Here is a 22,255-nt window from a genome sequence, read left to right on the forward strand (position 1 = left end):
TCGGCGTCGGTGGAGTAGTCCGGAGGAAGGGTTTTCCCCTTCTTGGACCCTTCGGCCTCCCCAGCTGGGGCGGCCTTCCTTTTCTTCCCTTCCCCCGCTGGAGGGGGAGGGGTCTCTTCTTCCTCCTCCTCGTCTTCATGGGAGGAGTGCGTCTTGGAGTCGTCGGATGGGGGATCCGACACCTCCAGGCGCCGAGCACTCTTTCGAGTCCCCGTGGCCCTCTTCTTGGCCTTCTTCTCCAGCACCACATGGGGTGCCGGAACCAGCAGCTACGCCAAGCGAGTGTCCGCTGGGCCTTCGGGCAAAGGAGCCGGATATTTGATATGTCCGGACGTCTCCTGCCAATCCTGTCAAAGGCAAGGGAGCTTAAATCCCGCATGGAGTCAAACTATGAAAAACTGATACCCTGTAAAAGGAAAAACAGCTTACCGCATGAGTGTGACGCTGCGTACTGAATCCGCGATCCTCGGCAGCGGATGCGGGGGCCTCGGCGCCATTGAAAAGCACCTTCCAGGCATCTTCGTACGTCGTGTCGAAGAGCCTGCTCAGAGTTCGGTGCCGCGCCTGGTCGAACTCCCACAGGTTGAAAGCCCGTTGTTGACACGGACAATCAGGCGGATGAGCATAACCTGGACTATGTTGACAAGTTTGAGCTTCCTGTCCACCAGGGTTTGGACGCATGTTTGGAGTCCGGTCAGCTCTCCTTTTTTACCCCATGACAGGCCCGTCTCCTTCCAGGAGGTGAGCCGCGTAGGGATTCCGGATCGAAACTCGGGGGCTGCGACCCATTCGGGGTCGTGCGGCTCGGTGATGTAAAACCACCCCGATTGCCACCCCTTTAGGGTCTCCACAAAGGAGCCCTCGAGCCATAAGACGTTGGGCATCTTGCCCACCATGGCGCCTCCGCACTCCGCCTGGTTGCCGCGCACCACCTTCGGCTTGACATTGAAAGTCTTGAGCCATAGGCCGAAATGGGGGCGGATGCAGAGGAAAGCCTCGCACACGACGATAAACGCCGAGATATTGAGGACAAAGTTCGGGGCCAGATCGTGGAAATCCAGGCCATAGTAGAACATGAGCCCCCGGACAAATGGGTGGAGAGGGAAGCCCAGTCCACGGAGGAAGTGGGGGAGGAACACCACCCTCTCATGGGGCCTAGGGGTGGGGATGAGCTGCCCCTTTTCGGGAAGCCGGTATGCGATGTCGTTAGATAAGTATCCGGCCTTCCTCAGTTTTTGATGTGTCCCTCCGTGACGGAGGAGACCATCCACTTGCCTCCCGCTCCGGACATGGCTGGAGAAGGTTCAGGTGGGGAGTGCGGACTTGGGCGCTGGAGCTCGAGTGTGCGAGAATGGATAAGCAAGGGAGGAAGAAGGCGTAGGTGAAAAGGTGGATCCTTATCCCCTTATATGGGTGGACGCAGCTACGTGTCCCCACCAACCTGGTAAAACTCGCTTATCTCCAAGCGCCGTAATCTATGGCGCGGTTGGGTTACCCACGCCCGTATTGATGAGAATCCCGGAATAAGGGGACACGATCTCTGCTTTAACAAGACGTGCCAAGGAAACCGCCTCGCATGACGCGCTGAGGTGGGATAATAAAACGACTCGGATAAAGGCTTGGCCGTGGTGTGTCACACTACGGAATACGTCAGCAGATTAGATTTGTGTAAATATTATTCTCTCTATGGCAATATGTGGAAACTTATTTTGCAGAGCCGGACACTATTTTTGTGTTCAAAATCTTCTATGAAGTACTTGGAGGAGGAACCCGCCTTGCAATGCCGAAGACAATCTGCGCGCCGGACTCGTCGTCATTGAAGCCTGGTTCAGGGGCTACTAAGGGAGTCCTGGATTAGGGGGTGTTCGGATAGCCGGACTATACCTTCAGCCGGACTCCTGGACTATGAAGATATGAGATTGAAGACTTCGTCCCGTGTCCGGAAGGGACTTTCCTTGGTGTGGAAGGCAAGCTTGGCGATACAGATATGTAGATCTCCTACCATTGTAACCGACTTTGTGTAACCCTAACCCTCTCCGGTGTCTATATAAACCGGAGGGTTTTAGTCCGTAGGACAACATACAGAACATATAAACCGGAGGGTTTTAGTCTGTAGGACAACATACAGAACAACAATCATACCATAGGCTAGCTTCTAGGGTTTAGCCTCTCCGATCTCGTGGTAGATCTACTCTTGTACTACCCATATCATCAATATTAATCAAGCAGGACGTAGGGTTTTACCTCCATCGAGAGGGCCCGAACCTGGGTAAAACTTCATGTCCCTTGCCTCCTGTTACCATCCGGCCTAGACGCACAGTTCGGGACCCCCTACCCGAGATCCGCCGGTTTTGACACCGACAATGATGAAGCCCAAGTGCTAAGGAAGCTCAAGCCCAAGATCCCTGACCATAATGATGCACATCCTGTTGCAGAAAATATGAAGATTAGGAAGGATTCAGGACTGAGATTATGGAGACAGTCTGATCCATATGCTGTCAGGAGGAGAACTGCTGTGGATTACAGGTTCCACACAAAGGAACACCAAGACTTTTATGAGACTGTCCTGCTTGACAAGAAGCCCATTGTCTGTGACATGAGATGGGACTGGGAGTACATCAAGGAGAATGAAGATCACTATCCGGGAGTATATGACAGCTTCAAAGCATGTGGAGTTGATACATTTGTTGCCCAGAAGCTCACCAAGTGGAATGATGAGCTCATCATGCAATTTTACTCCACATCTCACTTCTATCCAGATGGAAGGATAGTTTGGATGTCTGAAGGTACAAGGTACCAATCCACTATTGAAGAATGGGATCAGTTGATCAATGCCCCAGAAGAACATGAGTATGACTTGGATGTTTATGCCGAGAAGAAGAAAGACCACAACACTATGGCACACATGTACAGAGAGATCCCAAATGATGCTTTAGAGACTCATAAGTTTGGATCTGTCCACTTCTTGTTGTTTGGTCTGCCTACCATCAACTGGATCCTAAGGCACACATTGCTACCCAAGTCAGGAGATCACAAGATGATCCGAGGACATGCTATCAATTTGCTACATTTGTTTGATGTGCCTCAAAAGTTCAAAGTCATGAGTCTGATTGTAGAGACAATCAAAAGGACATTAGCTGATCAGAAGAGAAGCTGTGGTTATGCCCCACAAATTCAGGAGCTCATCAACTCCAAGATGGGCACAGGCAAATATCTATTGGATAAGGAACACCTAGCCATATACCCTGAATTTGAAGACAACACTGTTGTGATGAATAAGGAAGACCCCACATCTGTGCAAGCACATGAGAAGAGAGAGAAGGCAAGGGCAGAGAAAGCTACAAGGATGCCAACTGTTGAAGAGGCATCTCAAGTGTTCTTGAAGACCAAGCAAGATCAGCTTGGATATCTGATCCAATCCACTTTGAGGATTGAGAAGGGCTTGGCCACCCTGACTCAAAATTAGGGGAGCTTGGAGAGGATCATTGAGCAGAAATTCTATGATCTTGATGTCAAAGTAACTGAGATTCAGTCAGCAGTTGAGCAACTTCAGAAGGAAGTGGAGGAGAAGAAGGGCAAGTCAACTACATATGCTTTTGCTAGAGTGCCCTGAAGCCAGAGGTCTGCTGCAGTGCCAGTCACAGATACTAGAACTACAACGTCAGCTCCGGCAGCTACAGCTCCAGTGCCACCTCCAGCAGCCACTCCATCAGCTCCAGCTACTTCAACTGATGCCTTCATCCTTGGAGTTCTCTCTACACCACCTCCTGAAGATCAAGCCTGAGAGACGTTTAGCACTATGCATTTTTGAACTTTTTGGTAACTTGTTGCCAAAGGGGGAGAAAAATGTATAGATCATAGGCTTCGAGAGAGAGTGTTGCTTTTTATCTCTCTTGTTTTTGGTTGAACTTATTTATTGCGTGCTTGTGTAAGGTACTTTAGGTCCTTGTGAGATACTTGTTTGATCATGTGTTTGATCATATGCTACCGTTAATGCTTTTTGGATGATATTATCTCTTATATCCTTATATGATCATTCACTTGCTTGGTGATGAGTGCATGTTTTTAATTTCTATCATTTTGAGCACTCCACCAAGATGTATGTGATATGGAAGAGTAACCCATGATCCTAATCGATTGTGCATTTACATTCAAAAGCAAATCTTAAGTAATGCACAAATTTAGGGGGAGCTCTTGCTTATCACATACTTCTCAAAGCCATGATGTTTTTCAATCTTATGATCATTTGTCGAAGCTTTGATCTATATGTTGTCATTAATTACCAAAAAGGGGGAGATTGAAAGTGCAACTATCCCTGGGTGGTTTTCGTAATTCCTAACAACATATAGCTCATTGAGCTAATGCTATTTCAAGATAAATATTTCAGGAAAGCTCAATGATTGGCGTGGCATGGATTAGAAAAGTGGACCCCTCAAAATGCTAAGGACAAAAATATTGGCTCAATCTCAAAGCACAAGACTCTACGTTTTTCATTTTAGTGATCCAAGATCACATTGAGTCCATAGGAAAAGCCAATACTATTAAAAGGGGATGAGATGCTGCTTAATGGCTTGCTTGCTCAAAGTGCTTAGTGATATGATCCAAAGCCCTCAACCATTTTCTCACATACACATATGTCCCAAACCAAAAAGATAAACTCGGCCCCACCGAATCTTTCTATCCAGCGCCACAGAGTTCTCTTGACATAGCCACTGCCAGAAACCCTAGTCTTTTCGGTCTCACCGATAGGGATCTCGATCTCACTGAGATGGGATTGTAATCTATCTGTTTTCGGTCCAACCGAGATGAGCGATCGGTCCCACTGAGATTGCAATGCAAACTCTCTGTTTCTCCTTCATGACGTTTTGGTCCAACCGAGATGAGTGAATTGGTCCCACCGAGTTTGCCTGACCAACTCTCTGGTTAGTCTATTACCAAAATCGGTCCCACCGAGTTTATGTAATCGGTCTCACCGAGATTACGTTATGCCCTAACCCTAATGAAATCGGTCCCACCGAGTTAACGTGTCGGTCCCACCGAAAATCCTAACGTTCACATTTTGAACTAAATCGGTCTGACCGAGTTCTCTGAATCGGTCCCACCGAGTTTGGTGATTTGTGTGGAGGCTATATATACCCCTCCACCCACTCTTCATTCATGGAGAGAGCCATCAGAACATGCCTACACTTTCAACATACATTTTTTGAGAGAGAACCACCTACACTTGTGTTGAGGTCAAGATATTCCATTCCAACCACATAAATCTTGATTTCTAGCCTTCCCCAAGTTGCTTTCCACTCAAATCTTCTTTCCACCAAATCAAATCCTGTGAAAGAGAGTTGAGTGTTGGGGAGACTATCATTTGAAGCACAAGAGCAAGGAGTTCATCATCAACACACCATTTATTACCTCTTGGAGAATGGTGTCTCCTAGATTGGTTAGGTGTCACTTGGGAGCCTCCGTCAAGATTGTGGAGTTGAACCAAGGAGTTTGTAAGGGCAAGGAGATCACCTACTTCGTGAAGATCTACCCAAGCGAGGCAAGTCCTTCGTGGGCGACGGCCATGGTGGGATAGACAAGGTTGCTTCTTCGTGGACCCTTCATGGGTGGAGCCCTCCGTGGACTCGCGCAACCGTTACCCTTCGTGGGTTGAAGTCTCCATCAATGTGTATGTACGATAGCACCATCTATCGGAACCACGCCAAAAATCTACGTGTCCACATTGCGTTTGCTCCCTCCAAACTCCTCACTTTACCTTCATATGCAATTGTTTTACATTCCGCTGCTATACTCTTAGAAGTGCATGTGTTGGTTGTTTGCTTGACTTGTGCTAAGTTGCTAAAATCTGCCAAGAATTAAAATTGGGAAAAGGCTAGATTTTTATTTGGTCAAGTAGTCTAATCACCCCCTCTAGACATACTTTCGATCCTACACCGAGTTGGCCATGCAGCGCACCTGGCGCGGGCGCGCACCTGGCCGATGTTGTCTGATACGTCTCCAACGTATCTATAATTTTTGATTGTTCCATGCTATTATATTATCAACCTTGGATGTTTTATATGCATTTATATGCTATTTTATATGATTTTTGGGACTAACCTAGAGCCCAGTGCCAGTTTCTATTTTTTCCTTGTTTTAGAGTATCGCAGAAAAGGAAAATCAAACGGAGTCCAATTGACCTGAAACTTCACGGAACTTATTTTTGGACCAGAAGAAGCCCACGGAGTATCGAAGTTGGACCATGAGAGTCTCGGGCTGCCCACGATGGTGGGGGCGCGCCCCCTGCCTCGTGGACAGCCCGAAGATCCACCGACGTACTTCTTCCTCCTATATATACCCATATACCCTAAAAACTTCGAGGAGCACAATAGGACGGGAGTTCTGCCGCTAGAAACCTCCGTAGCCACTGAAAGCCAATCTAGACCCGTTTCGGCACCCTGCTGGAGGGGGAATCCCTCTCCGGTGGCCATCTTCATCATCCCGGCGCTCTCCATGACGAGGAGGGAGTAGTTCTCCCTAGGGGATGAGGGTATGTACTAGTAGCTATGTGTTTTATCTCTCTCTCTCTCTCTCGTGTTCTTGAGGTCATACGATCTTGATGTATCGCGAGCTTTGCTATTATAGTTGGATCTTATGTTTCTCCTCCCTCTCTACTCTCTTGTAATGGATTGAGTTTTCCCTTTGAAGTTATCTTATCGGATTGAGTCTTTAAAGATTTGAGAACACTTGATGTATGTCTTGCCGTGCATATCTGTGGTGACAATGGGATATCACGTGATTCACTTGATGTATGTTTTGGTGATCAACTTGCGGGTTCCGCCCATGAACCTATGCATAGGGGTTGGCACACATTTTCGTCGTGATTCTCCGGTAGAATCTTTGGGGCACTCTTTGAAGTACTTTGTGTTGGTTTGAATACATGAATCTGAGATTGTGTGATGCATATCGTATAGTCATACCCACGGATACTTGAGGTGACATTGGAGTATCTAGGTGACATTATGGTTTTGGTTGATTTGTGTCTTAAGGTGTTATTCTAGTACGAACTCTAGGGCTGTTTGTGACACTTATAGGAATAGACCAACGGATTGATTGGAAAGAATAACTTTGAGGTGGTTTCGTACCCTACCATAATCTCTTCGTTTGTTCTCCGCTATTAGTGACTTTGGAGTGACTCTTTGTTGCATGTTGATGGATAGTTATGTGATCCAATTATGTTATTATTGTTGAGAGGACTTGCACTAGTGAAAGTATGAACCATAGGCCTTGTTTCCTAGCATTGGAATACCGTTTACGCTCACTTTTATCAATAGTTACCTTGCTGTTTTTATATTTTCAGATTACAAAAACCTTTATCTACCATCCATATACCACTTGTATCACCATCTCTTCGCCGAACTAGTGCACCCATACAATTTACCATTGTATTGGGTGTGTTGGGGACACAAGAGACTCTTTGTTATTTGGTTGCATGTTGGCATGTTGCTTGAGAGAGATCATCTTCATCCTACGCCTCCTACGGATTGATAAACCTTAGGTCATCCACTTGAGGGAAATTTGCTACTGTCCTACAAACCTCTGCACTTGGAGGCCCAACAACGTCTACAAGAAGAAGGTTGTGTAGTAGACATCAAGATCTTTTCTGGCGCCGTTGCCGGGGAGGTTAGCGCTTGAAGGTATATCTTTAGATCTTGCAATCGAGTCTTTTAGTTTCTTGTTTTATCACTAGTTTAGTTTATAAAAGAAAATTATAAAAAATGGAATTAAGTTTGCCTCATATGCTTCATCTTTTTAATATCTTTCGTGAGTATGATGGAAAGGAAAGTTGTGCCAAAGTGTTAGAGGAAGAATGCATTAAAATGTTTGGCACTAAATCTTTAAATGATGAGCATGATTGCAATGTTGTTAGTATGAATTCTTTGAATATCCATGATGCTAATGATATGCAAAGCCACAAGCTTGGGGATGATACGTTTGATGAAGATGATATTTTTAGTCCTCCAAGTTTTGATGTGCAAATTTATTATGATGATAGCATGCCCGCTATCTATGATGATTATTGTGATGACTTGTATGCTATAAAGAATAATGATATCCATGAAACTTGTCATCATGATTTTAGTTTTCAATTGGACTATGCCTCACATGATAATTATTTTGTTGAGTTTGCTCCCACTATTATTCATGAGAAGAATTCTTCTTGTGTGGAGAGTAATAAAATTTCTATGCTTGTAGATCATGAAAAGAATACTTTAGGTGCTGGTCATATTGTCGAATTCATTCATGATGCTACTGAAAATTATTATGAGGGAGGAATATATGCTTGTAGGAATTGCAATAATATCAAGTTTCCTCTCCATGTGCTTAAAGTTTTGAAATTATGCTTGTTTTACCTTCCTATGCAAGTTGATTCTTGTTCCCACAAGTTGCTTGCTCACAAAATCCCGATGCATAGGAAGTGGGTTAGACTTAAATGTGCTAGTCATGTTCTTCATGATTCTCTCTTTATGTTTCACTTCTTATCCTTTATGTGAGCATCATTGAAATCATCATGCCTAGCTAGGGGCGTTAAACGATAGCACTTGTTGGGAGGCAACCCAATTTTATTTTAGTTCCTTGCTTTTTGTTCCTGTTTAGTAATAAATAATTCATCTAGACTCTGTTTAGATGTGGTTTTATGCTTTTAATTAGTGTTTGTGCCAAGTAGAACCTTTGGGAAGACTTGGGGAAAGTCTTTGCGATCATACTTAAAAAACAGAAACTTTAGCGCTCACGAGAATTGCTGCCATTTTTTTTGGAGAGTGATATTTAGTTAATTCTTTTTGCAGATGATTAATAGACAAATTACTCAGGTCCACCAATTTATTTTAGAATTTTTGATGTCCCAAAAGTTTGCGTTAGTTACAGATTACTACAGACTGTTCTGTTTTTGACAGATTCTGTTTTTCATGTGTTGTTTACTTATTTTGATGAATCTATGGCTAGTAAAAGAGTTTATAAACCATAGAGAAGTTGGAATACAGTAGATATTACACCAATATGAATTTATAATGAGTTCATTATAGTATCTTGAAGTGGTGTTTTATTTTCTTTCACTAACGGAGCTCACAAGCTATCTGTTAAGTTTTGTGTTGTGAAGTTTTCAAGTTTTGCACTGGCTCGCCGCCCTGGATCGCTGCTGGACCGCTGAAAGACTTGCGCGACGTGGCTTGCAGCATCACCCTCGATGCCTCCTCTGCGACCAGGCCTTGGAAACTATCCAGCACCTGTTGCTGACATGCCCCTTTGCACGTCAGACCTGGCACCTTGTCCTTGATTGGTTGCATATTCCGGTCCAAATCCCCGATCAGGAGCACACGGTCACGGAGTGGTGGCTGAGAGCGAAAGAGCTCACGCCGACGGCGCATCGGAAGGCCCTCAAATCCATCGCGCTTCTTGTGCCCTAGATGCTATGGAAGCACAGGAACGCGTGTGTCTTCGACAACGCCACGCCATCCATCGAATCACTAGTGGATAGGTTCAAGGACGATACCTGGTGTTGGGCTAAAGCAGGAGCCCAGGGACTTCGGGTTGTTCTGCCCACAACCTGGGATGTCCACTGATTTTGTGCTTTTCTATGTACTGCTCACCTCCTAGGAGGATTGTTCTACCTTTTCCATGAAATGAAATGCAAAGGTCCTTTGCGTTTTCTTGAAAAAAAAGTTTTCAAGTTTTGGGTAAAGATTCGATGGACTATGGAATAAGGAGTTGCAAGAGCCTAAGCTTGGGATGCCCAAGGCACCCCAAGGTAATATTAAAGGACAACCAAAAGCCTAAGCTTGGGGATGCCCCGGATGGCATCCCCTCCTTCGTCTTCGTTCATCGGTAACTTTACTTGGAGCTATATTTTTATTCACCACATGATATGTGTTTTGCTTGGAGCGTCATTTTATTTTCTTTTGTTTTGCTTGCTGTTTGAATAAAGTACCAAGATATGAAATTCTTTAATGTTAGAGAGTCTTCACATAGTTGCAGTAGTAGTAGTAGTAGTAGTAGTAGTAGTAGTAGTAGTAGTAGTAGTAGTAGTAGTAGTAGTAGTAGTAGTAGTAGTAGTAGTAGTAGGAGTAGGAGTAGTAGTAGTAGGAGTAGCAGTAGTAGCAGTAGCAGTAGCAGTAGTAGCAGCAGTAGCAGTAGCAGTAGCAGTAGCAGTAGCAGTAGCAGTAGCAGTAGCAGGAGCAGTAGCAGCAGCAGCAGCAGCAGCAGCAGCAGCAGTAGGAGCAGTAGGAGTAGTAGTAGTAGCAGCAGCAGCAGCAGCAGCAGCAGTAGTAGTAGTAGTAGTAGTAGTAGTAGTAGTAGTAGTAGTAGTAGTAGTAGTAGTAGTAGTAGTAGTAGTAGTAGTAGGAGCAGCAGCAGCAGCAGCAGCAGCAGCAGTAGTAGTAGTAGGAGTAGGAGTAGTAGTAGTAGCAGTAGCAGTAGTAGCAGTAGTAGTAGTAGTAGTAGTAGTAGTAGTAGTAGTAGTAGTAGTAGTAGTAGTAGTACCAGCAGCAGCAGCAGTAGTAGCAGCAGCAGCAGCAGTAGCAGCAGCAGCAGCAGCAGTAGTAGCAGCAGCAGCAGCAGCAGCAGTAGTAGCAGCAGCAGCAGCAGCAGCAGCAGCAGCAGCAGCAGCAGTAGTAGTAGTAGTAGTAGTAGTAGTAGTAGTAGTAGTAGTAGTAGTAGTAGTAGTAGTAGTAGTAGTAGTAGCAGCAGCAGCAGCAGTAGCAGCAGTAGCAGCAGCAGCAGTAGCAGCAGTAGTAGCAGCAGTAGTAGTAGTAGTAGCAGCAGCAGCAGTAGTAGTAGTAGTAGCAGCAGCAGCAGCAGCAGCAGCAGCAGCAGCAGTAGTAGTAGTAGTAGTAGTAGTAGTAGCAGCAGCAGTAGCAGCAGCAGCAGCAGCAGCAGTAGTAGTAGTAGTAGCAGCAGCAGCAGTAGCAGCAGCAGCAGCAGCAGCAGTAGTAGTAGTAGGAGTAGTAGCAGTAGTAGCAGTAGTAGTAGTAGTAGTAGTAGTAGTAGTAGTAGTAGAGCAGCAGCAGCAGCAGCATCAATTTTTTATTTATTTTTCTGTTGTTTTTCCATTTTTCTTCAGTTTCTTTTTCTTTTCCCTTTTCTTTTTTCTACCTCAAATGTTTCCATTATAAGAAATTTTCAAAATTTGTTTGGAATTTCAAAAATCTCCGTGTTCTCAAATGTTGATTGGAATGTTGAAAAACGTTATACATTTTAAAATGTGTTTGCAAATTTCAAAATGTATGTGTTTCAAAAAAGTTTGGGAAATAAAAAAATGATTGTGTTTTCCAGAAAATGTTCCCATTCTCCCAAAAAATTGAAATTTGGAAAAAAAATAGCCTGGTTTAAATTTTTTTAAGAAAAAGTTCAACTTCTTAAAATATGTCACCTTTTGAAATATGATCAAGTTTTCAAACAATGTCATAAATTTCAAATGTTGTTTGTATTTTAAATAAATATTCAAAATTTTGAAAAAATCAAGTTCTCAAAAAAATTCAGTTTTTTCAAAATATGTTTGGGTTTTATTATTTTTTTAAATGTTTGTATTTTAGAAAAGTGATCATTTTTCCATAAAAATGTTCAAAGATTTTAATATATATTTTTCCATGTTATCGGAAAACTGGATGAAAAAAAGAGAAAAACCCAAGTGCTACAGTAGATGAGCCATTACAATGTCATCTTTTCGCTGCTATTCCCGCTCACAGCGCCAGTGGACCGGCCTAGTCGGGGTTGCCAGGTGTATTTCGATGAGTTTTTGCCCCAACAAGCGAGGACCCTGTCTTCTCGAGTCCCAACGAAATGAAGAGTCCAACATCTAATGGGCCATGACCATCATGATGTGATTGCCACCGCCGCTTGTAGCGGCGCCATACTAGCACCCACCCTCAACTGCTCAAGACTTCCTGTCGCCGGCCTACCTCTGCCCAGGGTGCCTCGCTCCACCATCCATTGCACAATGTTTTCTTGTATGCATTGTCGCAGTTGTTATGAAGTAATTTTTTTTCATGCAAGTCTTTTTTGGCAGTTACATAATTTGAGGATGCTGGAATTTTTTGTTATAAATGACAAAGTTTTCTATTGTTGTAAAAACAAATTGGCACAGGGTTTGGTTAAATCCTGGCTCCGTCACTTGCAAGCGGAGGCATAGAGGAGTTCCCGGGTGTTGTGTCGGTGCAGCTCGGCCGGGAGCACATTATTCCCCAGTCAGATAGTACTTCTCGAGCTTATCAATGCTTAGGAGATGGGCCAAGTAAATGATAGACATGGTTATATGCCCAACGACTCTCTCTAGAAAAAGTTGAGAGCCATAATGATGCGGCTGTTCTAATCCCGAGCTCACGAGTAAATGATAGACATTGTTATATGCCCAACGATTCTCCCTAGAGAAAGTTGAGAGCCATAATGATGCGGCTGTTCTAATCCCAAGCTTACGCGAACTCGGGTGAACAGTAAAAATATAAAAACATAGGGATTTTTAAAAAGAAATTCTAATTCTTTTGTGTGAAACGTTGACCAAATATTTGTTTGCTTGCAAAATTTGTCAAAATCATGAAAAAATTTAATGCTCCAAAATGTTATTTTCAAATGCATTTTGGAGCATTGATTCTGTTTCCTTTGCCACATTTTCCACGAATGTCATTTCATGATAAAATTTTGCAAGCTATGAAAACATTTGTCAGTGTTGCACACACAAAAAATGATTTTTTTTACTTTTTATTTTATTGTTACCCGAGCTCACATGAGCTCGGCCATAGAAAAACACTTTCGAAGAGGCATACATATGATTTGTTCCTAAATTCTATATACTTGAATACTTGATCCTCACTACTACTAGTTTTGTCAATATGCAACTATACCAATTCAACATGTCATTGTACATGAGAAAATACTGAATAGATATTCTACAAATATACAATAATCAACTACAAAAGATTATATTTATTTACTTTTAATTCTCGTATTATTAGTCCACTAGCAAATCTCATTAATATAACGGTGTCCAATTGCCACATCAACGCGCATGGTATCATCTCGAGTGGTTGCTATTCGCTACCTAATTTTAAGCATGCAACAATGCCACATCAAAAGGTTATGTATGTTAATCATAAGTTGCATTTTTTTGCATTAATTAACCATGCACTCTGGACATGTATCAGGACAGCCCATCACAGGTTGGTTTGCATGTACTTAATTATCTTGTAAACATCTTTTGCGTACAAAATTAGTCGGCGTGCGGATGTCCAAAGTAATCACGAACATGAATGCTTGACATCCATTTAGTCAATTGCCACGATCATATGTAAATTGTGTTACATGGGCTTAATGTCTGATTGCTATTTCCGCTCACCACAGAATCAATTCTTCTTACAAAACAGCCAAAGGTAGTTGCAAAGTTCATTGATCTGAAACCGTGGGTTCCAAGAGTTTATTGCTCTATCCAAATGATTGTGGGTTCGCTGCTAGAACTATTAGCCTGATTCACATCCTGGGCGGCTAGCTAGCTAGCTACAACGTGCTCGCTATAGCGAGCGCGATGGAGCACCCCTTCGTGAACTCGTAGTCCTCGTCGGCCAGCGGCGACCTGACGCCCAGCTCCCGGAACCCTTCCTCGCACGCGTCGGGGTTCTCCAACGCGGCGTTGAGGTTCGCCTCCCTGTCCTGCAAATGACCCGACTTGATGGCCTTCGCCGCCGCGTTGAGCAGGTGCAGTGCGCTCGTGTACAGCGCGTGACAGTGGGAGAGGCGCCTGGCGATCTTCCTGTCCGTCTCCGAGGCCTTGAGAGCGTTGATGCGGTTGCGGGTGTTCGCCGCCTCTGCTCGGACGATCTTCGCGGCGATGACGACGAGGCCGCGCTTGTCCGCGGTGGCGCTGGTACTGAAGACCCGGAAGAACCTGATGCAGTAGTCGTAGCTGATGTCTTCGTTGCTTGCGCCCAAGGACTTGCACGCGTCGTCTAGGGTGGAAGAGCTTGACGAGACGAGGAGGGAGAGGAGGACGAGGCAGGGGAGAGCCTGGCAAGCCCCCATGGTGTAAGGACGCACGATTGCCTAGACTTGATGAGTAATATATCTGATGTTTATGATGCTGATAACAAATCATATGCAGATGGTGCTCATATATCTGTCAGTGTAAATAAATACAGAAATATACTTGATGAGTGTATCAATATCAATTTTGGGCAGCAAATTCTGTCAAACCGATAAAAAATGTACTCCCTCCTTTCCAGTTTATAAGTCTCAATTCAAAAATCTCACCAACCAAGATAAATGATGAGTGATAGAATATTTTTTGTAGTTTGCAAAAACACCCAATTAATGCTCTTGTTTTCCTTAAAAAATTATATTTACGAATGCATTAATTACACATTGGTCAGTTTTTTCTTAATACTTGCATGCAATGATTTAATGCACCTTGAAGTTGAACATGTGATGGGAAACAATCAAATTGAGCCTTATAAAATGGAAAAACTAAAATTTTAAAATAAGCCCTATAATACTAATGATAATTAAATGAATATTGACTTTTTGACAGTAATAAATAAACAAATTAAATCAATTTATTCCTAATGGATCTGGTGATTGCTTGCGGTGCACGGGACTCGAGCACAAAATTATCCACTGGGCTGGTACTTCTTGAAATCGCGTGGACAATGTCATTGGGTCGGTTCTATGCCCCACGTGCCAGAGAGAGAGAGAGAAAAGAACTCGGTTAAACAAAATGAGAAGTGCACTTAATGGGCTCATGCCGATCATGCCCAAAATAAAAATAAAAATAAAAATCATGTGGACGATCAATGTTGATGTAGCTTTTCTTTTAATTATTTAAATTACTTACCACATGTAGCTGATACCGTGATTAACGTCAAATGCTTGCTTCGACCTGTGGCGCACTTGGTAGCAGTAGCATGCAGACGCATGGCCATATGCTGCATCCAAAAGAAGTCAACATGAGAAAACAACATATATATATTAAAGGAGGAAATCATTCCTCTAAGGTCTAGGGTTCCCCTGCCTCCTACCGGCGCCGTCACCGGTCCGCCTCGTCTCCGCTGGCCTTAGGGCTATGGTGGTGCGGTGGATCTCGGGCCTTGCTGGCCAGAGGACTCTGTTTTTAGATGTTCCAATGAATTCTGTTAGGGTTTGTGTCCTGTTGAGGAAGACGGGACGGTGGCGGCTCCCTGAAGATGGAATAAAGTTTTCGCCTAGCCCCTGTCCCGATGGTGTGTCTAGCATTGTAGGTGGGTGTGTGGAGGTGTGTCTCCGGTGGATCCGTCCTTAGTGAATTTGCTCGGATCAGATCGTAGTTCGTCTGCGCTGCTCTTCATCGGCGACGGTTGCTAATCTGCTGTGCTGATCCGATGGGGCCTTAGCACGACGACTTTTCAACTGTCTACTATAATAAGTTTTACCCGGCCCCAGCAAGAGAGGAGCGATGACGGCGGCCTGCCTTCGGCTCACTTCAGTGATAATAGTCGTCGCTAGGTGGACTACGAATCTAGATGTAATTTTTATTATTCTGGTGTTCGTTGTACTATCATAATTAAAGATAAATAGATCAAAAGTTTTCAAAATAATAATAATCATGAAAATGGCAAGAGGATACTCGACACTAGCTGGAGAAAGAGAATGATCGCTCCATGCTTGATTCATGTTGAGTCAAATATCTAGTCCGACCTCAATCCCCGGGCGCTAGCTCCCGCTGAAACGCACGCTGACACGTGTTAGTGCAGGAGTGCACCCTCTCCATAGCTATGGTGATAAACTCCCAATAAAGAGTATTTTGATGTTAAAAAAATACGGAGGATGCCTTTTCCCCCTTGTTGCTCCCTATGTATGTGCATGTCAAGAATTCTTTTGTGCGTACAAGTGTTTCATGCCGACCAGGTAAGTAAAAGTTGGTACGTGAAAAATGCTTCCTTTTTTCAGGTTTAGCTATGTTTTTCTCTATAAAATTGGCATTTGTGCATTAATCTACCAAGGCGTAGAATACCATAATCATTTTTTTGCAGTGAATAGAATACATAATCATGTGGAGATTGTACTTTGTAATTCTACATATAATCAATAAAAAAAGATTATCTATGTGTGATTGTCTATTTTATTTTGTTTTTAACGCAAAAATTCTCAGCACAATAATGATTTTATCAATTTCTTTTGTGTGAGATTAAAACAAGTTACGATGAAAGCAAACTCTCTAGTACGACGCAAACTTCTGCGGCACTCACTTAACTATTATTGCTGGATTGAGAGAAGAAGACACCATTGCTATTTCAAATCAGCACAAAATTAAAACAAATCCACGGGAAAATAAAATCTGCGCCAATACATCTTGCATAGTGCAGTGATCACATTGTGGCTTAGAAATTCGAGAGATTTGCTCATCCAAATGACCCCAGACTTCTGCACCAGTTACCCCAGTTCATATCCTTGACGGCTAGCTAATACCACGTTACAGCCTTAGGGCATCTTCAATGATTGTAAAATAGTTGTTAATAGACTTTGCACATAGGATTTTTGATGATGTGTCATACAATAAACGAGAAAAGAGAGGAAGGTTGTATGTACATGAACCAACACCCCTTGCACAAGCTCCAATGTAGAATGAAAGAGCATCTTATTTATTATCTCACATCCTATTAGGCAAACTAGATACAATCCATTAAAGTTGTTGTATGCTAAGGTATTGGTTAATGACATGACACATTTTACCAACAAGCTAACATACAAACTGTTGGAGATGTCCTTAATGAATACACACTCGTTAAAGAACACGTTGTCCTCATCGGCCAACGGAGAATTCACACCGGTCTTGCGGAACTGTTCCTCGCAGTTGTAGGAGATGTCTAGGTTTTTGTCGAGGCTCGTCAACGCGTCCTGCAACTTGTCAGACGGAATGTCCCTGGCAGCCTCGTCAATCCGGCCCACGGCGCTTGAGTACTTCTGGTCGCACGTGGCAAGGGAGGTTTGGATCTTCTTATCCTTGCTCCCCGCCTTGGGGGCGGCGATGCGCTTGCGGGTGTTCACGGCGGTCGCACGGGAGATCCCCATGACGATGAAGATGAGGCCGTGCTTGTCTGCGGTGGCGCTGTCCTTGCTGGCCTGGAAGAATTTGATGCAGCAATACCATTGCGGTAGAACCTGCATGTTTCTTCTAAAACGGAAGCGCCGGATAAGGTGAAGACCAGGAGGAGGACAAGGTGCGAGAGAGCTTGTGACAGCCTCATAGTTTTGCTACCACGATTTTCTTGGGTTTATGAGATGTGTCGGGTATCTATGTTGACCTAGGAATACCCTATCAAATTGTATGTGTGGATGGTATATATAGAAGACATTGTCATCAGAATAATTACCACAGGAAATATATAATTCAATGCCAAAAAGATCTTGGCAAACCAATTGAATTTACATTTATTGGTTACTCATATATGAATAAATATTTGGATTCTAATAATAACCACGGGAATTATATCAATCAATGCCGAAAACATCTGGGCAAACCAATTGAATTAACATTTCTTGTTTGCCCATATATGAATAAATATTTGAGATTCTCATAATAACCATGGGAATTATATCAATCAATGTCGAAAAGAACTTAGCAAACCAATTGAATTAACATTTATTGGTTGCTCATATATGAATAAACCAACTGAATATTAATTTTACGACAGTAACAAATAAACAAAACCAATCTATAACAGTGTTGGGGATTGTGGGTGGTGCAGACTGGACTTTTTTTAGGCAATGCAGATAGGAAACTGGAGGCCGGGAGCTCCTATAGGGTGCATTAAGCACCATCTAACCTTCTTAACGCTTCCCCTCAAAAAAAAAAAACCTTCTTGACGCCCATGCACCCTGGCTTATGGGCACGCCCAATAGGAAGACAAGCGCTGGACTGGTTTTCTGGTTCGCTCGATCACGTTAACAGGTCGCGGTTGACAAGTTGACCGGTAAACTATTATCTTATAAAAAAGAAAAAATAGCAAGTTTTTTTTTAAAAAAATACATGCATTTTAAAAATGTTGGAGTTTGAAAAACAGTTCACAATTTTCTCAAAAGTTCATTAATTTGACAAAAAATCATTGATTTTAAAAAAAGTTCAACAATTTGTAAAACAGCTCACAAATTAGAAAAAAGTTCATCGGTTTTGAAAAAACAAATCATCGAATTTGAAAAATTTCATTAAATACGACAAAAGTTCAACGCATTTGAAAAAATGTTCATAGAATTTTAAAAACAAGTTCATCAAGTTTGAAAAAGTTTCATCAAATTTGAAAAAATAATCATAGAATTTGAAAGAAGTTCATTGAATTTTTAGAAAGCTCAGTGATTTGAGAATAAAATCAAAGAATTAAAAAAATCATCATTGATTTAAAAAATTCATCAAATTTGAAAATTATCGTGCATTTTAAAATCAAAAAAGTAAAGAAAATAAAAAGGGAAAAAGAAAAGAAACAGAAACAGAAATGGAAGAAAAAACAAATAAGAAATCCCTACTTTTTGTACTGTCATATTTAAGGAAGAAAAAGAAAGTAACATTGTCATAGCACGAAAGGTGGCTAGTATGTTACCTCATTTTGTGCAAATAGGCCGCCTAAGCGCGACGCGGGGTGTGTGTGCCCGTTTGAGTAAACTGAAGAAACGGGCGCCTTAAGGCAACTCCTAACCGGCGCCGGTTGTAGTTTCTGGGGCCCACATGGCTCCTGGTGGGCCGACCCATACAAGGCAAAAAGCCTATCGCTTGCCAGCTCACACGTACGTACGCTCGTTCTCCTTCTCCAAAAAAAAAAGCATGCTCCTTCTCCACTTCAATCAAAACAAAAATGTACACTTTGTTCAACAGTTGACCAATCAAACGTTGACCTCCGAAAAAGACGCAAAAAATCACAGAAAATCGAAAAAGGTTTTGAATTCAAAAATATTAACAATTGTTAAAAAATACAAAATCCAAATAGAGGTTCTTGAATTGTAAAAGCGTTCATCGAAATCTAAAAAATATGTTCCTAAAATTTTAAAAAGTCCATTGATTTAAAAAAAGGTTGACAAAATTGCAAACAAAGTTCGCAAAATTGAAAAGAGTTCATCAATTTGTAAACCAGTTCACAAATTTGAAAAAACAGTTCATCGATTTCTAAAAAACCTTCACAAAGTTGAGAAAAAATCATATATTTTGAAGAAACAGCCATCAATTTTGTAGAAAGGATCATCAAATTTATAAAAACTGCATCCGTTTTCAAAAAAAGTTCATGAGTTGAAAATAACTTCATTGTTTCTGTAAAAAACTTCATCAAAATTAAAGAAGTTCATCAGTTTTGAAAAGGAGTTCATCAATTAGAAACAAAAGTTTATTTGAACTAAAAAAGTTTGTCGGTTTTAAAAAAATCATCGAATTTGAAAAAGAGTTTGTTGAATTTGAAAAAAAGTTCAAAGATTTTAACACATAATTCATAGAATTTTTCTAAAAAATTGATTTAAAAAATAACGTTCAACGAATTTTAAAATTTTCATAGAATTTTAAAGAAATAACCAAATGTTTAAAAAAATCACGGACTTTTATAAAGAAGTTTCTGATTATGAAAAAAGTTCATTGATTCGGAAAAAATGTTGGTCGAATTTGAAAAATATATCATCAAATTCGAAAAATAGTTAGTCCATGTGAAGAAAAAGTTTGTTGAATTTAAAAAGTTTGTATGTTTTATAATAAGATAAAGAAAAGAAACAGAAAAGCAAGAAAAAAAATCAAAAATACAAACAAGAAAGAGAAAAGGAACAAAAAGGGGAAAGGGGAGTAAGTGAACACACGACATGTGTTGTCCGACGTGATTATGGCAGCTCGCCACGAGGAAAGATCAGGTTCAATAACTTACCCGTGCACGCCTTTTTTCTATTCTTAACAGAGAAAGGAAAAAAAAAGCAAGTGGTCCTACCTAGCTCGAAGGAACTTCAAGCACCTTTTTGCAAAGCGGGGGCTTGCACTGAGCCGCCAAATAGGATCCACTGCCTTAAGGGGCGCCCCTACACCTCGCCTTTAGCGAGTGTAACTTCCGACTCGCTGAATGCGGCGAGCAATATGGCCGCCCAACGCGCGGGCGAGGTCACGGCTTGTTTTTATTTTATTTTTTACTTTTTACTTTATTTTTTTACTTCTGTATACTTTATTTTCATATACTTTATTAGAAAAACACTCTATAAAAACATTTGGAACATGTTGGACAAGTATTCGAAAAATGTTGAACAAGTATCTAAATTTTTTTAATCAGACATTCGATTATTGTTGAATAAAGTATTTGAAAATTGTTAAAGAAGTATTTCAAATATGTAAATCAAGCATTCAAAAAATGTTGAATAAGTATTTGCAAAATTTTAATGAAGGATTCGGGAAATGTTGAACAAGTATTTGAAAAATGTTCAACAAGAGTTTAAAAAGAGTTATTAAGCATTCAGAAATTGTTGAACAAGAATTTGAAAAATATTAATCAAGCAGTTGGAAAATGTTGAACATGTATAGGAAAATTGTTTATAATTATGTTTAACAAATTGATGAGTTGTTTTGATAATGTAAAAAAATATTAATCAAGAATTTTAAAAATAATGTTGAACAAGTATTTAAAAAATGTTAAACAAGCATTTTGGAAATGTCCACCATGTATTAAAATAATGATGAATTTTTTTATCATAAATATAAAAATGAAAATGAATAAAAAACAGAGAAGAAAAAAGAAATGAAACAGGAAAAGAAGAGGAAAAACTGAGAGAACCGGCTCTAGTTACCTTAAGAAGGACGCCCCGTAGTATTAACCACGGACGGTGGCCGCAGTGGCTTGCAGCGTCATGCATCTTTCTTGAGGTATGGGGATCAGTGCATCTTTTTCTTCTTTTGTTTTAAGAAAAGTGTGGGCATGGGCCGGCCCAGTTGCTTGCGCGAGTGGTGATTTTTTTTCAACAAGAGCAGCTTATGTGTCGCTTGATGCGAGACATAGCTTTCGCGCCCCTTAATGGCCGTTTAGGATTTGCCCTAGAGTCATGGAGGACACAGCTCTGGTCTGAGCTGGTACTTCTCAACATCAGGTGGCAAATGCGTAGGAGGAACGGGGACAACCCAAGTAAGTTATTTGTAGGCAAATAACCCAAGTAAGTGGTTCTATGCCGGTATGCCCACTCTCCTAGCAAAATAAAATGAGAATTGCATTTAGTGGGTTCATGCCGATCAGCCCCAAATTTAACACAAAAAAGACGGAATGCCTATTCCCTGTCATGGATGCCTAGGTGAAGAAAAGAAAATCCCACACAACCATGGGCCCGATGAGTTCTATGCTTTGCTGTTCTTTCATCCGTTCTGTTTTTATTTATTTTTAATTTTGTTTATATTTGAAATGCTCCAAATACATATATTTTTTAGACTAATTTACTTGAACTTTAGAAGTGCCCATCACACACTTAAAAATGCCTATCATTGTAGAAAATTGTTTGAGCAATTTTTAAAAATATGTTTGTACCATTCAATAAATATATTAGTGACATATAGAAAATGTGCATGCCTTTCAAAAAAAATTGTGACATTTAGAAAAAGGTTAATAAAATGTAAAAAAGAATGATCGTGTAATTTTACAAAAAAGTATTTCATACATTTCAAAAAAGTATTTGTGACATTTGAAAAAGTAGTTTGCATTGTTCAAATAATATAGTTGCGACATTTGAAAAAGTGTTTGTACAATGCCAAAAAGTATCCTTGTAATTTTATTAAAAATATTTTCTACCATTCAAAAAAATCTTGGGCAGCAAATTCAGATAGACCAAATTGAAAAAGACACTAATAATAATTAAAATAAATACTTCTCGACAGTATCAACAGGAATAAATACAAAATTAAATCAATTTATTCCTAACGGATCTGGGGATTGCGGGCGGTGCAGACAGGACAAGAGCACAAAATTATCCAATAGACTAGTACTTCTTGAAATCACGTGGGCAATGCCATTGGTTTGGTTCGATGCCGAACGCGCCTCTTGCTAGCAAAAAAAGAAAGAAAGAGAACTCAGTTTAAAAATTGAGAACTGCACTTAGCAGGCTCATGCTGATCATGCCCAAAAGCAAAATAAAAACAAAAAAAACAAATACCTATTTCCTGTCAAGGATGTGTTGATAACCCATTCTGTTAGAGATGACATCCTGCGTGTTGTTACGAGATTGGTTGCAATATATTTCAATGGTAGTTGTTTTTGCGGGAAAAATTTCA

The 22,255-nt window shown here is 41.3% G+C and overlaps 1 protein-coding gene and 1 pseudogene across 1 annotated transcript; both read right to left on the reverse strand.

Annotated features, from left to right (window-relative positions):
• Window positions 1-13,524: 13,524 nt before the first annotated feature.
• LOC123186056 (pectinesterase inhibitor 12-like) lies at window positions 13,525-14,046 on the reverse strand. Its single transcript, XM_044597850.1, has one exon. It carries the CDS (start codon window positions 14,044-14,046, stop codon window positions 13,525-13,527), a length of 522 nt encoding a protein of 173 aa, XP_044453785.1.
• Window positions 14,047-16,645: 2,599 nt separating this feature from the next.
• LOC123191881 (uncharacterized) lies at window positions 16,646-17,243 on the reverse strand (annotated as a pseudogene).
• Window positions 17,244-22,255: the final 5,012 nt, after the last annotated feature.

The sequence above is a fragment of the Triticum aestivum genome, chromosome 2A (assembly GCF_018294505.1).
Source record: "Triticum aestivum cultivar Chinese Spring chromosome 2A, IWGSC CS RefSeq v2.1, whole genome shotgun sequence".
Lineage (NCBI taxonomy): Eukaryota > Viridiplantae > Streptophyta > Magnoliopsida > Poales > Poaceae > Triticum > Triticum aestivum.